At 43.8% G+C, this 15,625-nt stretch overlaps 1 protein-coding gene across 1 annotated transcript in view; it reads left to right on the forward strand.

The window, feature by feature from the left end:
- The window catches only part of SCAMP5 (secretory carrier membrane protein 5), a 46,723-nt gene that overhangs the window by 17,561 nt on the left and 13,537 nt on the right, over window positions 1-15,625 (forward strand). The window contains exons 3-7 of the mRNA XM_068126719.2: window positions 5,919-5,978; window positions 6,272-6,394; window positions 12,924-13,080; window positions 14,211-14,312; window positions 14,436-14,553. Coding sequence (XP_067982820.1) covers window positions 5,972-5,978; window positions 6,272-6,394; window positions 12,924-13,080; window positions 14,211-14,312; window positions 14,436-14,553 — 507 coding nt within the window. The 5' untranslated portion in view covers window positions 5,919-5,971. The remainder of the gene's footprint in view (window positions 1-5,918; window positions 5,979-6,271; window positions 6,395-12,923; window positions 13,081-14,210; window positions 14,313-14,435; window positions 14,554-15,625) is intronic.

Here is a 15,625-nt window from a genome sequence, read left to right on the forward strand (position 1 = left end):
CTTTAGTCCGGTGAGCTTATGCGATCGAGCAGTGTCCGTAGGTAAGTGAGTCAGTGAGTCTGTAAACATTCTGTAAAATCGATTGAGCCAAACACACGATTTTGATGAAACTTCCAATCCAAAATCTGAGGGCATCTGTGGGGGGTTTGAGTGACTGTTGCTCCTGATCCAGGTGAGCTTCAGGACCAGTGGTCCTATTTTTTTGTATGCATAGTTGAGGTTCGTGAAAGAGCTTGTTCACTGGACATATCAGGACGTAACAGGATACCAGAGGGACAGTAGAGAGTGGGGTTGGGGAAACATTAACAGCAGAGTTGAAGGCCAAGATCGAGGGAGACTTGGACAAAGAATGGGTGTGGGGGAGGGAGGGGCAGGAGAGGATGTATGGGGTGAACAAGATGGATACAGAAGGAAACTCACAGGAAGGAAAACTGGAAATTTGGAAGGAGGAGGTATGGAGGTGGGGACGGAGGGGGTTAACGAGGGTAGAAAGTATCATGATTTTGGATTGGGGATGATCTGAGATGGTGGTGAACAGTTGTCTTTAGGACCTGGAAGAACCACCGTTTAGAGGCCATTTTTCCCCGCAAAGCGGGGGTTGGCCTTTTCGGGGACCGTGGTAGTTGTTGTTTTTTGGTCCCCTTTTTGAAGCAATGTTTTACGGCCGGATGCCCTTCCTGACGCCAACCCTTTTTGCCGCCTTCAACGACAAACAGGGAATTACCAGTGAACTGGTACTCAATTAGCCGACCTCGGAAGGATGACAGGCTGAGTCAACCCCCCTGGCATTAATTCGGCGATCGACCGAGATTCGAACCCAGGATCCTAGGATCCTAAGCCGGCACCCTAGCCGCTAGCCCAACACCAGGGATTGGAAGGAAGAATGGAACCTGGAAGGAAGAATCTGGAAGGAATATGGAATGGAACCTGGAATGGAACCTGGAAGGAATACCTGGAAGGAAGAATGAAATTGAAGAGAATGTGGTTGGTTCCACAGGGGTGGGGGGGGGGGGGGTGGGGGGAAGAAAGAGGAACAAATGAGTGGATGTGATGAGCAGTGACCCTGGATTTTGGGAGATTCACCAGAAGTTTCACCTTTCACTCACTCACCGCAGGCAGGTTGGTGGTCTTTCTGTCTTCTACCGACTCCTCTCCGGCTTAGCCCACCCCAGCTCTGTCTGTGCTCTGTCCCCCAAATACTCCTGCAGGTCCTCCCCACAAGCCCTCTCCTTCCCACAGATCTCCCGATGTCCCTGCTATCAAATGTTGTACTTGTGTGCTTCCCCCTCTCTCCCCATCTTGTCTCCCGCTCCATTTAATATACTAGGGCATGCCCGTACTATATATATATCTAAAAGTATATCCCCCCCCTCTATTTACATGCAATGGTTTGGTCCAAAGCGAACGGCTTGCGAGTACGGTGACAATCCCCCCCCTCTATTTACATGAAATGGTTTGGTCCAAAGCGAACGGCTTGCGAGTACGGTGACAATCCCCCCCCTCTATTTACATGAAATGGTTTGGTCCAAAGCGAACGGCTTGCGAGTACGGTGACAATCCCCCCCCCTCTATTTACATGAAATGGTTTGGTCCAAAGCTAACGGCTTGCGGAGTTTGGTAAAGAAATCGCCATCGCGTGCACAAACGCGCAGGAAAGCGAATGAATCGCAAATTAGTTTTAATTAGTTTTAAAACATAGTTTAACGCCCGAGCGAGTTTAACGCAATCGCAAATCGCATCGCAAAGCGAAAGAATCGCAAATTAGTTTTAATTAGTTTTAAAACATAGTTTAACGCCAACATAGTTTGCCGACGGGAAATAAATGAATACGCTCTCAAATGTGCCGTCCGAGGCAGAGTCTGTTCGCCACGTTCGGCACACGTGATAGCTCGCTGCTCTCTGATTGGTTGAATCGTTTTTTGGACATAGCTCGGTAAATACTTCTCCGATTAATATGAAACCTTGAAAAGGCACATCCTCGGGTCCCCAGCAATATACCTGGCAAGTTTCAAGTATATCGGACCGGTAGTTGTCGAGAAACAGCGGTCACAGACAAACATACAAACATACATACATACATACATACATACATACATACATACAAACATACAAACATACACACAGAGATTACTGGAATTATAGATAGATGTTTTATGTGTCGGTTTATTTTCGTGATTAATGTTAGCTCTTACACGAGCCTCAATCTTGTATACAAAAAAAAAGAAAAGGGGTTGATGGTGGATTGTGTGGTATATGTGCTGTTTAAATTTCTCACAAATCACTAACCATATATTTCAGGCCCGCACAAAGTTTAACAATAGCTGCCATGGCCATCGGACTAGGAAAGGTTCCCACCCTCTGCTCTGAGCCTCATTATCAGTTTTTTAAATTGAGTCGTGGGTTGCTATCAAGCAGAGACTCGGATGCCTTGCCACGATTTAAGTACAATATCCGATAAAGAGTATGACGTATATGCAAGGTTTGTCACTTTTGGTCTGTCAGTATTATTATATTATACGACTGAGGAATTAAATTCCAATGTAAACGTTAGAAGTGCATATTTATGTTTGTGTTTGTATGCAGCTTTGATCTCCGTCCTCTAAATCGGGATAATAAGGATAAAGACGTGAATCGTTGGCCATCTGGGAGCTGGATGCCAGATGTTGCCAGGTTTTATTAACCCTGTTTGCATGGCTGCAACCTACATATGTTGCTGAGGCATGCAATTTATACAAGTGGAAGCTACGTTACGTACAGATTTTTGGGCTTCCGCTATTATTTGCCATTGTCTTAAAAAATGTTTTTTTTTCCAGTTTTTGTGGATGATCACCAATTGCTATGCGACATAAATGATGGAAGTTTGATAACTGTCTATCGGTCAAGCTGTGAAGGAAAATCGTCTGCTTGCACTCGTACAAGGGAAAAACAAGTTTCACGTCAATTTCTGACCATGCTGGTGGGAAGACAGAGAACTGCCCCAACCCCCCTCACTCCGCAGGAGACTGGCTGACATACTCGTAAAGAGGACAAAATTAGTCTTTTCTGCTTTACATCATCTTGACAGCAAAGCAGTTCCGCTGTCCAGGCCCAGTACCAGTGATGCTTATCCAGAAATGCCAATGGAATTGGCACCATCACCTGCTAAAGTTGCAGACATAATGGAATCGGAAGTTGTTGTTATCCCTGGACCTATTGATGTTCTAAGTTGTGCCAGTGAAGAAAAAAGGTCTGACTGCACTATCTGTGAACTTCCAATCAAAACCAGACACAGCATTCCCAGCCGTCGCCGTTTATACCCTCGACCGAGTGTTGTTTTGAGTGAGGTTAAATTGATAGTGAAGTCGTAGGGCACAAACAGCAAAGCAATACATGACCAGGAAAGGGAGAGAGAGTGAGAAGAGGGAGGAAACACTGACATCTTTCAGATGGTTGGGTTAGGAAAGGTTAATGGGGGTAATGAGGATCATGGGTCAGAATTGGGGATGATATGATGTGGCGGTGCAATGCCTGCTTGAAGTCCCGGAGTGAAGAGTTGGAAGAACGGCATCTTGAAGATGGTTTCATTGACGGGAAAACTGAGGAACAAAGGAGTTGAGTTGTGCAGTTAACTTGGATTTTGTTCGTTTAGCCAGGAAGGGTTATTTGAACGTGTGTATCCTGGAGTTGCTGTGGATGGTCAGAGGACTGAGAGAACAGACAGAGCAACATTAAAGAAGAGGTGTTGGAAAATCGAGAGACCATCAGCCTATCTGTGATCTGGAAGCAACATATCTTGCACTTTGTCTTCATAGTCGGATTATTCCAACTAGAACGGCACTCGGAAGAGTGCATATTTCCCCCAGGCTCAACATTATACGTTTTGTACCATACCTATCCTACAGATCGGCTGGATCTGTATTCGGACCTGAACCAAAATTAAATTTATTGTCGTCACCTGACCAACTCATTCACCAGGTTTCCTCCGAATCCGTACATAACATTTTGAGATATGCTATATATCAGTTTTAGCCCTAGAATTTAATGGTGAAGAATCACTTAAAAGGTTCTCTGATCCGGATCCAGACTAAATACCTTCACCAAAATTGAATCAATCTTTCCTTGTCATACACCCAACCTATCCACCAAGTTTCGTCCAAATCCATCCCCAATGTCTTGAGATATCGTGCTATATATAGTTTTGGGCCCTATCTCTCAATGGTGAAGAATCGCTTAAAAAAAAAATTCTCGGATCCAGATCCGGATTGGAATCTTCACCAAAATCTAATCATTTCGTCCTTGCCACATACACTTACTCTCCACAAAATTTAATCCAAAGCCATCCACAATTTTTTGAGATATCTTGTTCACAAACAGACAAGCAAACAAGAAGACGTCATGCAGAGCATGATACTTGCAAAATCCACCGCTCCCGAAAATAAATAAGATACCATGGATACATCAAAAAGCAGTATTCAGGATTGCAAAGCAGATAGCGAAAGAGAGGTGTGATGTGATGGGGGTGAGTTGCTTGAAGGATGAAGTGGGACAAATCGTTGTGGACCCAGATGGAATTAAAGGAAGATGGAAAAGATATATGGAAATGCTGTTGAATACAGAGAATGAATGGGATGGCAGCATAGAGAGTGACCCAGTTTTAGGACCGGCAGAGGGGATGACTGGGAAGGAGGTTGAGGAAGCGATGGAAGCGATGAAGAGTAGAAAAGCGGGAGGGCCGACGGGAGTTGTGGGAGATGTGTTGAAGGCAGCAGGAGGTTGGGGTGTGAAGAGAATGACGGAGATCTGTGGTCTGGCGGTGGGGGAAGGCCGCATTCCAGTGGATTGGGAGCTGGGTGCCCTCGTCCCTCTATGCAGGTGGAGGGGTGACCCTCTAGAGTGTGGCTCGTGCCAAGCGATGGGGTTGTTGGAGCATGGAATGGGGGTATTGGAGAGGGTGTTGGAGAGGAGGATGGGGAAGAGGGTGAAGATCGACGAAATGCCGTTTGGATTTATGCCAGGAAGAGGAACGACAGACGCGCTTTTTATTGTGAGGCGGTTGCAGGGGAAGTGCATGGAGATGAGGAAGAAGTTGTTTCTTGGGTTTGTTGATCTGGAGAAAGCATTCGATAGGGTTCCACGCAAAGTATTGATGTGGGCGGTGAGGAAGTTGGGAGTGGAGGAGTGGTTGATCAGAGTGGTGATGGCGATGTGCAAGGGAGCGCGCACAGCTGTAGGGGTGAAGGACGGGAACAGTGGTGAGTTTGAGGTGAGGGTGGGAGTGCATCAGGGGTCGGTGCTAAGTCCACTATTATTTGTGGCTGTGATGGAGGTGCTGGCTCAGAGCGTGGGGGAGGGTTTGCCGTGGGAGTTGTTGTATGCAGATGATCTGGTGTTTATTGCGGAGGGTATGGATGGACTGAAGGAAGGGATGAACGTGTGGGGGGAATGTGTGGAGACGGGGTCTGAAGGTGAATATCGGAAGGACGAAGGTGATGGCAAGTGGTGGAGCGTGTGGTGAGGTGGAAAGAGCTGGGAGGTGGCCCTGTGCTGTGTGCAGGAAGGGTGTCGGAGTGAACTCCATTCAATGTACAATGTGCGCTGAGTGGGTTCATCAAAAATGTAGTGGTCTGAGAGGGTCATTAACCAGTGTGGCAGCATTAACCGATAGGGTGGGTACTGTTGCTGGTATGTTTAATGTAAATGATGCACATGTACTTGTATGGAATGTTGGGCACAGTGCAGGATTATAAATGGAAAAAAATAGCAAAAAAGTCTCCTGATTGATGTATTTCTTTTTTTTATCATTGTTCATAACCTGGAAGCCGACTTTGTAACCTGAGACGTACCCCCAGTAACAAGTCTGTGCACATTTAGAATCGTGCAATTCAATAGTTTTTGTGTAAGACGCAATATTTTAACCCTCATTTGTTTCGACTCTGCAGATTCAAAAATCAAGATTTGGTGCAAGTTTTGATTATTTTTAAAGACCTCTACTATGGGTGGTAAGTCCTTATAATTTTTGTTTATGCATCATAATGCAAAATGTTTTAGTATGTTTTGCTTTCAAATAAAGTGCCTGCAACACTTGTGGAAGATGGAAGATTGAATTTGTGAATGAAAGTGAATGCATTGAAAGATCTGAGAAGTACTCTGTTGGTTTGATTTTGAGAAACAATATAAAAAATCGATGATTTTGTGATTTTAAAGTGCAATTGATGTACTGTATATTTAATGAAGAAGGAAATGACAATACATAATTGTAATATTCCTGCTTTTACCACCTGTTTATTTTCAGAGAACAATTTCCCTCCGCTGCCAAAGTTCATCCCGTTGAAGCCATGCTTTTACCAGAACATCGAAGAAGAGATCCCTCCTCCTCATCATCTCACAGTCAAACGTCTCTACTACCTATGGCTCTGTACGTGAAGGGTTAACTACAGCAACGTTTTCCAACCAGCGGTCCATGGACCCTTGGGGGCCCTCTAGCACATTAAGCGGTGTGCGCAAAGGAAATGTGAAAGAGGATTTAAAAAAAATTATTTACCAAAAAAAATCGGGACCACACATATGTACTGCTTCTAATTACCTTAATTAGCCTCCCCCTGCAGGACATCCTGCATTCTCAACACCCCAAATTTCAGAGCTGTATCTCGGAGCAGGCCTGGACTTCAGGAATGAAGGTTTGCAGCAATAATGTGAATAGAAAGTACGTTGGGTTCACCTAATTTTACACCTTGGCTGTACTGTATTTGACCTTGACCTATTTTAAGGTTATGCCCCAATTATACATTTCAACCACAACTCGACTATGGTTTGCCCAATCAGAACGAAATTGCCCTTTCTAGATAGCAAGGTGCAATTACCCATAATTTACATAATTTACATAATACATAATTTGAGGTGAAGGTGGGAGTGCATCAGGGGTCGGTACTAAGTGCACTACTATTTGTAGCTGTGATGGAGTGCTGGCTCAGAACGTAAGGGAGGGTTTACCGTGGGAGTTGTTGTATGCAGATGATCTGGTGTTGATTGCAGAAAGTATGGATGGACTGAAGGAGAACATGAACAAGTGGAAGGAATGTATGGAGACCAAAGGTCTGAAGGTGAATATCGGAAAGACGAAGGTGATGGCAAGTGCTAAAGCATGTGGTGAGGTGGAAAGAACTGGGAAGTGGCCGTGTGCTGTGTGCAGGTAGGGTGTCGGAGTGAACTCCATTCAATGTACAATGTGTGCTGAGTGGGTTCATCAAAAATGTAATGGTTTGAGAGGGTCATTAACCAGTGTGGCAGCTACATTCAAGTGTAAGGTGTGCACAGAGGGAGCTGCAGATGGAGGAAATGTTGAGTTGGATCTTGGAGACGGCGTGAAGCTGGAAGGTGTGAAAACATTTTGCTACCTCGGAGACATGCTGAATGAAGAAAGCGGATCAGACTTGCAACGGTTGCTAGAGTGAGATGTGCATGGAAGAAGTTTCGGGAACTGAGTGGTGTGCTGACGAGGAGGGGAGTGTCGTTGAAGCTGAAGGGAAAGGTGTATGCTGCATGTGTGAGAAGTGTTATGATTTATGGGAGCGAGACATAGGTAATGAACGTAGAGCAGCAACGAAGGCTGGAAAGGGTGGAAATGCGAATGGTTCGGTGGATGTGTGGAGTATCGTTGAGAGAGAGGAAGACAAATGATGAATTGCGAAAAATGATGGGAATAGAGCCTGTGATGGATTCTGTGAAGAGAAACAGGTTGAGATGGTTTGTTCATTTGTTGAGGAAGGATGAAAGTGACTGGTTGAGAAGAGTGATGGAAATGAATGTAGAAGGAAGTAGAGGATGGGGAAGACCGAGAAAGACTTGGCTAAAGATGATGGAAGAAGAAATTCCGGGCAAGGGGGTGAACAAGGGGAGATGCAGAAAATAGGGTAAAATGGAGAAGATTGTCATGGGGACTGCAAGGCTAACCCCCGTTTTAGCAGGGAAAATGGCCTTAAAATGCCTGTTGTTGTTTACATAATACCCATCCGAGTTAAAGGTCAAGGTCAAATAGCGGTCTGAAAAAAAAAATTCACGTTTTTTTTGTCCGTTCAATTTTGCCAATGCTGTATATCGAAGACCGCTTGGCCTTCCAAGATGTTCTTGCATCATCATCATCGTGGATCTGCACTGAAGTTGTGCACCTGATGTTTGATTCGTGTCCTTGACGTACATTTTTCGGAATGTGACCTATTTGACAAAAAAGACCTTTTTGGTCATAACTTGAATAATTTTCATGATGTGAGTTTTATGGATAGACTGCAGATGTGAACCACATTTTCCTAATTTACACTCAATCCATAAATGTTGAAGTTCAAGGTCATAAGGTGATCCGAGCAAAATATGGCCATCATTGGATCGCGGGCAATCGCCAAGGGTAACCCTCTCCCATTGGGGAAGGCTTGCCCTTGACGATCGCTTTGATATCTGGTTAGTGTTTGGAATTGTGTTCAACAACCAAATATTAAACTCAATATGCCACTAGTGACACAAACGCGCAACTTGATACGGGAAGCAGCTGAAGGGGGTAAAAGAGGTGAGGATTGATACTAGGAATGAACCATATGATGTGTTCATGACCTTTTTTGATAAATTGACCTTGTGCATAACAAAAAGATACAAGCCCCAAATTTGAAACCATTTATCAGGTTACAATAAATAAATAAATCAATAGATGGATGATGTTGGGGAGGATGTTGTATGCAGACGATCTGACTGTTGTGGTGGAGAGTTAGCCTGGGATGCAGGATGTACTAGGGGAGTGGAACGAGGCATTCTTATAACATGACTGAAGATGAGTATGGAGAAGACTGAGGTGATGTGGGTCGGGCAGCAGAGAAAGGAAATGGATATCAGATTAGAGGGGAAGGAGATCAGGCAGGGAAATAGGTTTCAGTATCTGGGGGTGTAGGGGGAGAGGGTGGAACGGTGATCAAAGCTGGCAGTTCAGAGACAGAGGTGTGGAGGAGGATAGAGGTGGGTGCAAATGCTTGGATGATGGTGGAGGGATTGATGGCAGACAGAAAAATATCAAAGAAATTGAAAGGGGAATTTTTGGGTGGATCGGAGGATGGATGTACTGAGGGAGGAGATTGGTGTGTACATGAGCTTGACGGGGGCGACTTGTTGAGAGATCCATAATTCTGTCATCCAATGGATTTCTGATTGAGATAAGGTGAAGAAAATATGGAAGAAAAGCAATCAAAAAGGTGAGATAATTATATTTACAATAGCAGTACTGAATCGTATTTTAAATTTAGGATTCACTATCCATGCGCATCGTAAGAGGCAACTAAGGGTTGGCATCAGGAAGGGCATCCGGCCATAAAAACATTGCCTCAAACAGGGAACCATGATTGTCATGGGGCCCGCAAGGCTAACCCCCGCTCTGGCGGGGAAAATGGCCTTAAAACGATCATTTTCATTCATTCACTCCAACAAAATGTCAGCTCGGAACGCATAACAGTCTCATCAGAATATACAGTCACGTGAAAAGTAAGTACATCCCATGTAAAGTTTTGACTTTTTCAACATATTTCAACATACAGCTATTTGATCTTCATTTCAACAATATTGATAGATAAAGGTGATATAATATAACAAATATCATGAAACATTTACATTTTGTAGTCCATTGTATAATTTAAATAAACATAAATGCAAATTTCAGACGTGGAAAAAGTAAGTACACCCCGACATTTATCACTACTTCAAATACCTAAAATTAGAATCGGGTGCACCAGCTCAGGTGCAAATGATTAGAACATCGTGAGAGAGGATCTTGGAGGAACCTGTCTTATTTAAACCTCAGACATTTAGTTTGGTTTGCTCTTTGTTGTTGAAGTGTGCGGCGTCACCATGCCTAGATCACAAGATCTCTCTGAGGCCTTCAGAAAGAAGGTTATAGATGCCTACGAGTCTAGGAAGGGATTTAAAAAGATCTCCAAACAATTTGAAATCGATCATTCGACTGTCCGGAAGATCATCCACAAGTGGAGAAGATTCCAAACAACTGCCAACTTGTTCAGGCCAGGCCGCCCCAGCAAGTCAGCCCGAGAGCAGACCGCAAGATGCTGAAAGAAGTCTCTAAGAACCCCAGAATGTCATCACGGGACCTACAGGTAGCTCTTGCCACTGTTGATGTCAAAGTGCACGAGTCTACCATTAGAAAGAGGCTGCACAAATTTGATCTGCATGGGAGGTGTGCCAGGAGGTAACCTTTGCTGTCCAGAAAGAACATCAGGGCAAGACTAAAGTTTGCCAATGAACACCTATGCAAAGACCAGCACTTCTGGAACAATGTGCCCTGGACAGATGAGTCAAAGGTAGAGCTATTTGGCCAAAGTACCAGAAGACATGTTTGGTGAAAACCAAAGACAGCATTTGACCACAAGAACCTGATACCAACTGTAAAGCATGGTGGTGGAAATATTATGGTTTGGGGCAGCTTTGCTACATCAGGGCCTGGGCAGCTCACCATCATAGAATCCACTATGAATTCTTCATCGTACCAGATGGTGCTTGAGGATAATGTGAGGCCATCTGTTGGAAAGTTTAAGCTCAACCGAAGGTGGACCTTGCAACATGTTACGTGTTACTCTACGATCTCCTGGTCTCGGTACACCTCCGAACCCCGAGAGGAGCCACGGCAGAAAAATACATTACTCTGTGTTAGAAACAATAGTGAAACCACACCAATGATTATAAATGAACAAATAATATATTGAAAAGCACACAGGAATAACGGTACAACAAATGGCATTAAGAGTGCACTCTATATACCACCAATGAAGTCAAATAACTCTCTGCGCTCCCAGTGAGTGAAGCGGACACTCCTCAATGTCTTTATAACCTTTTCCAAGGCGAATGTGATTCGCTCCAGCGGTCGGTAGAACGATATCCAGTCGAAGCCCGAATCTCGCTCTCCAGTCGATATTCGAATCACGTACAGTTGACAAGCTGTGAAGAGGAACAGGTTGAGATGGTTTGGTCATGTATTGAGGAAGGATGAAAGTGATTGGTTGAGAAGAGTGATGGAAGTTAATGTAGAAGGAAGTAGAGGACGGGGAAGACCGAGAAAGACTTGGCTAAAGATGGTGGAAGAAGAAATGCGGGCAAGGGGGTTAACAAGGAGAGATGCAGAAAATAGGGCAAAATGGAGAAGATTGTCATGGGGACCGCAAGGCTAACCCCCGCTCTAGCAGGGAACATAGCCTTAAAATGCATGTTGTTGTTGTTGTACAGTTGACAATGGTGATCGCCCCGCCGAAACTGTACAACGGCGCCCTTTAGAGGGGCACCTTCACCGCTCACTCAGCGAACCACAACATAATTGGAGATGAAGTGGTCGCACACACACATCCCCGACAAACGGTAGGATGTTGGGGTGAAGATGACGCGAGGCAAAACCTTTGTAGGTGTCCGAAGTGCGGGGTTCAAAATGGCCGACGGCTCTTACTTGAGCCGATGCGACTAGGCGAGGATTCGTCGAAATCTCAGCACCCAAATCTGCCGCAGATTTTCCACTCCAGCGATAATTCCTATCGCCGGATGTCCCTTCAAGGAACTCAAAATTCTCTCGCGACTTTCGGTATACCAGCCTCGCTATGGAGCCTTGACGTCACGCGTCTTCTCCAACTTTTCTCGTGCCGCCTCCTCCTCTTCACCTCCTCGTCTCCCGGTTCGGTTTCCTGTATCATTTTAAGTTAACCTTTTTTACTTTAGATAGCTGTTCCTGAATCATAAACCTTTTGAGAATAATAATAGTACATAATATCAGACATATGTCAAGTGGGTGAAAACCACAACAGCGGAAGTGATGAATCCGTAACAAACATGACAATGACCCTAAACATACCAGTAAATCCACCAAGGAATGGCTGAAAAGAAAGAAATGGAGGGTTCTGGAATGGCCAAGTCAAAGCCCGGATCTAAATCCCATCGAGATGTTGTGGGGGGATTTGAAACGAGCTGTGCACGCAAGAAACCCCTCAAACATCACACAGCTGAAATAATTCTGCATGGAGGAGTGGGCAAACATTTCTCCCAGTCGATGTCAGAGACTGGTAGACAGTTATAAAAACGCCTACTTGAGGTTGTTTCTGCCAAAGGGGGCAATACCACCTATTAGAGCCAAGGGTGTACTTACTTTTTCCACACGCGAAATTTGCATTTATGTTTATTTAAATTATACAATGGACTACAAAATGTAAATGTTTCATGATATTTGTTATATTATATCACCTTTATCTATCAATATTGTTGAAATGAAGATGAAATAGCTGTATGTTGAAATATGTTTGAAAAAGTCAAAACTTTACATGGGGTGTACTTACTTTTTCACATGACTATGAGCAATTAGGATAGTTTGACATTCTGCGAGAACATACTTGGTGTTCCTTGAATAGTTCTACTTTTAATGGTAAGACAGAATGATCATCCATTGAATATGTTTATTTTCTGGGAGGGAGTAGGCCCCAAAAGGGTGTAACTGGGTTTTTTTAAATTACTATTTTATTTTATACTTTTATTTGTATTTAAATTTTTATGTATACATAGTCATGGTTTGTGAAAGAGCTAGTACACTGAAGAGATCAGGATGTAACCACAAAACACAAAAGGAAGAGTAGAGAAGGGGGAGAACACAACAACAGCAGAATTGATGGTCAAGATAGAGGGAGACATGTACAAACAATGGGTGTGGGAAGAAGTTGGGGGAGGATACAGAAGATACATGAAATGGATACAGAAGGAAACTTAACGGAGGGGAAAAATGGAAATGAGGAAGGAGAAGGGCATGAAGTGCCTTAGGGGTCAGGGGGAGGTGGGAGGGGAGGGATTTAGTGAGGGTAGAAAATATCATGTTTTTGGATTGGAGATGATCTGATATGGAGATGAACAGTTGTCTATGCTTCCTATTTCAGTGCATGGGCTGACACTTGCAGTGAATGTCATTGGCTGCATTGCTTGGGCCATCGGTGGTGGATCAGCTGCCAATTTTGGCTTTGCTATTTTATGGCTAATCCTCTTTACACCATGTTCCTACCTGTGCTGGTTTCGTCCCATCTACAAAGCTTTTCGGTGAGTTCATCCTTTAACATTTTCTTGTACCGATACTGATCAACATTTGTGATACTAAAGGTAGTGAATCTTTCTTACCAAGGGGGCATCATAAAGATCTTATTGAAAGTTCTTCGTAGTTTGCCATTTCGTTAAGCTGCGTATCTGTTTATTCATCCTTTAAAACACAAACACTTGGTCCTCAGTTAATGTTGTGGTTACGTTCTTGAAAACAACGTTAAACGGGTCGATTTAACTCGATGAAAGAAATTTATCTTGACGATGCAATCGTGAGCTATAGGTAAATAATCGCGACGCTCTTTGAAGCCTTAGGGCGTAATCATTATAGACGTTCTAATGAAACAACGTTAAGCGAGGACAACCTGTCCTTATTTTTCATCTGTTGATGCTTGTTCAATACCAGCAGGGGCTACCCAGCATTGCCCAGGAGTGGGAGGGGAAATGGGCAAATGGGCACTGGCGCTGCCCAGCTGGGCGAGCTTTTCCCAGCGGTGGTTCCAGGATGTATTGGACATTGAAAAGTAGTGGAGTTATTGGCCTCATGGTGGTTAACTTTTGCCTGCGGGCTGGTTGCAGCACTGTCTGACTGACCCCACATATCAATAAACACTTTATAGTGGCATTTGGAAGCCTCAAAACGGATGCCAAGGCCAACGTGCAGTAGCTTAAAGCTTTGTCCCGATTCTGATACCCCAAATTTGGGGCCTCTTGGTGCTACGGGTCGGCCGTGAAAGAATAACGTAAAAATGCACAAACACATAAACAATTGAAAATGTTGACAAATAATTATACACTATGAATTTTGAGTACAGCATTTGGAGTATCCCACACTCATTGCGATTTTGGTGAAGGAAAACATGATTGAAACATTTTGGTGAAAAAGTGTGCATTATTTATGGGGAAAGCAAAGGAAACTTTCCAATGTTGTGCATGACATTTTCCTTTTATATCTGTAACTGCACCAATAAGTGTTTGTGACAACAGGCAATGTGGGGCGGGGGGAGGGAAACCTGGTTACTGTAGCCGTAGCGGAAAGGCTTCATTTTGGTTTGAGATCATGAATAACTCACTCACTACTCCTGCTGCTTGCCATTCATAAAAAATGTGTGTTTTGTCCGACTTTGTCACAGGTCTGACAGCTCTTTCAACTTCATGCTGTTCTTCTTCATCATAACGGCCCAACTAGTTATACTTATTATCCAGGCCATTGGCTTATCGGGTTGGGGGGTTTGGTAAGCTCTCTTTTACTTTTCCATTTTTTGATCAACCTGGAGTTCCCTGTTGATATCCATTTGTCAAAATGTAACATGGATGACGTGCGAAGTTTAATTGAAGTTCTCTCCACCATTCTCTAGTGGATGGATCGCAACCATTTCGTTTTTCAAAATCAATATTGGCTCAGCTGTCTTCATGCTCATTCCCACCATTATGTTCACCGCCTTAGCGGTCCTCACCTTCATCGCTCTCGGGAGGGTAAGTGGTGCAGGCATGTCTTCTTGCACTTTGTCGGCCCTCGTTTGTTGCTTATTAGAATACATCAGCAGAAAAAGATTTTTGTTATAAGGCTGTCGTGGTTTACTGTTTATGTGCAAGCAGCTTGTACGGCACGTTCCAAGAAGAGGAAGCGTTGTAAAGGAATATTTATTTATTTTACTTGGGGAATGGGTGAACACGGTTGTTGTGAGGAATTAGACAAATGTCAATAGCGCACACACTCGCCTTTTGACGAGACCCTCTCACAGACAATAGTCACATAATGTGTGTGTGTGTGAAAAAATGTGTATATATATATATATATATATATATATATATATATATATATATATATATATATATATATATATATATATATATATACACATACATACATACATACATACATACATACATACATACATACAGTGAAACCTTGACTTACGAGTTTTATTCGTTCTGTGACCGAGCTCGTAACTCAATTTGCTCGTTTCTCAAATTAAATTTCCCCATTAAAATGAATTGAAATGCTATTAATCCGTTCCAGCCCCCAAAAACCACACCAATTTTTTTTGAAATATATATATATAAAAATATCTCGCGCTTTATATTTCACCTGTATGCAGCATACAAGTTGGCAGGATGGCCTGGACTTGTACGCACACTTGACTCTAAACTGTCCAGCCTGGGTTTGAATCCCGACCCAGCTATAACCTGTCATGTCGGTGTTTCACAGGCAGGGTGATTCATCAATGTGTGTACCGCTAAACTGGGCGCCCCGTTTGCGTCCCATTAGTTGTTGGATGTTAAGGATCTCACCGTGTCTTCCACAAAGAGAAGGCGAGCTATCGCCGGCACTCTGAACAAGTTGTTGGCCTGGCATGCTCTTCTCCTCTGCCGTTATATACGTCCTCCTCGGCATCTTTTTCCAGAAGAGCCCTGTCTCGTCACAGTTGAAGATTTGCTGGGGGATGTATCCTTCGGCTTCTATCAGTTCGGCAAAAGTTATAATAAAATCTTCTGCTGCCTTCACATCCGAGCTTGCTGCCTCACCATGCCTGACGACGGAGTG

The sequence above is a fragment of the Myxine glutinosa genome, chromosome 10, assembly GCF_964187855.1.
Source record: "Myxine glutinosa chromosome 10, kmMyxGlut1.1, whole genome shotgun sequence".
NCBI classification, from domain to species: Eukaryota; Metazoa; Chordata; class Myxini; order Myxiniformes; family Myxinidae; genus Myxine; species Myxine glutinosa.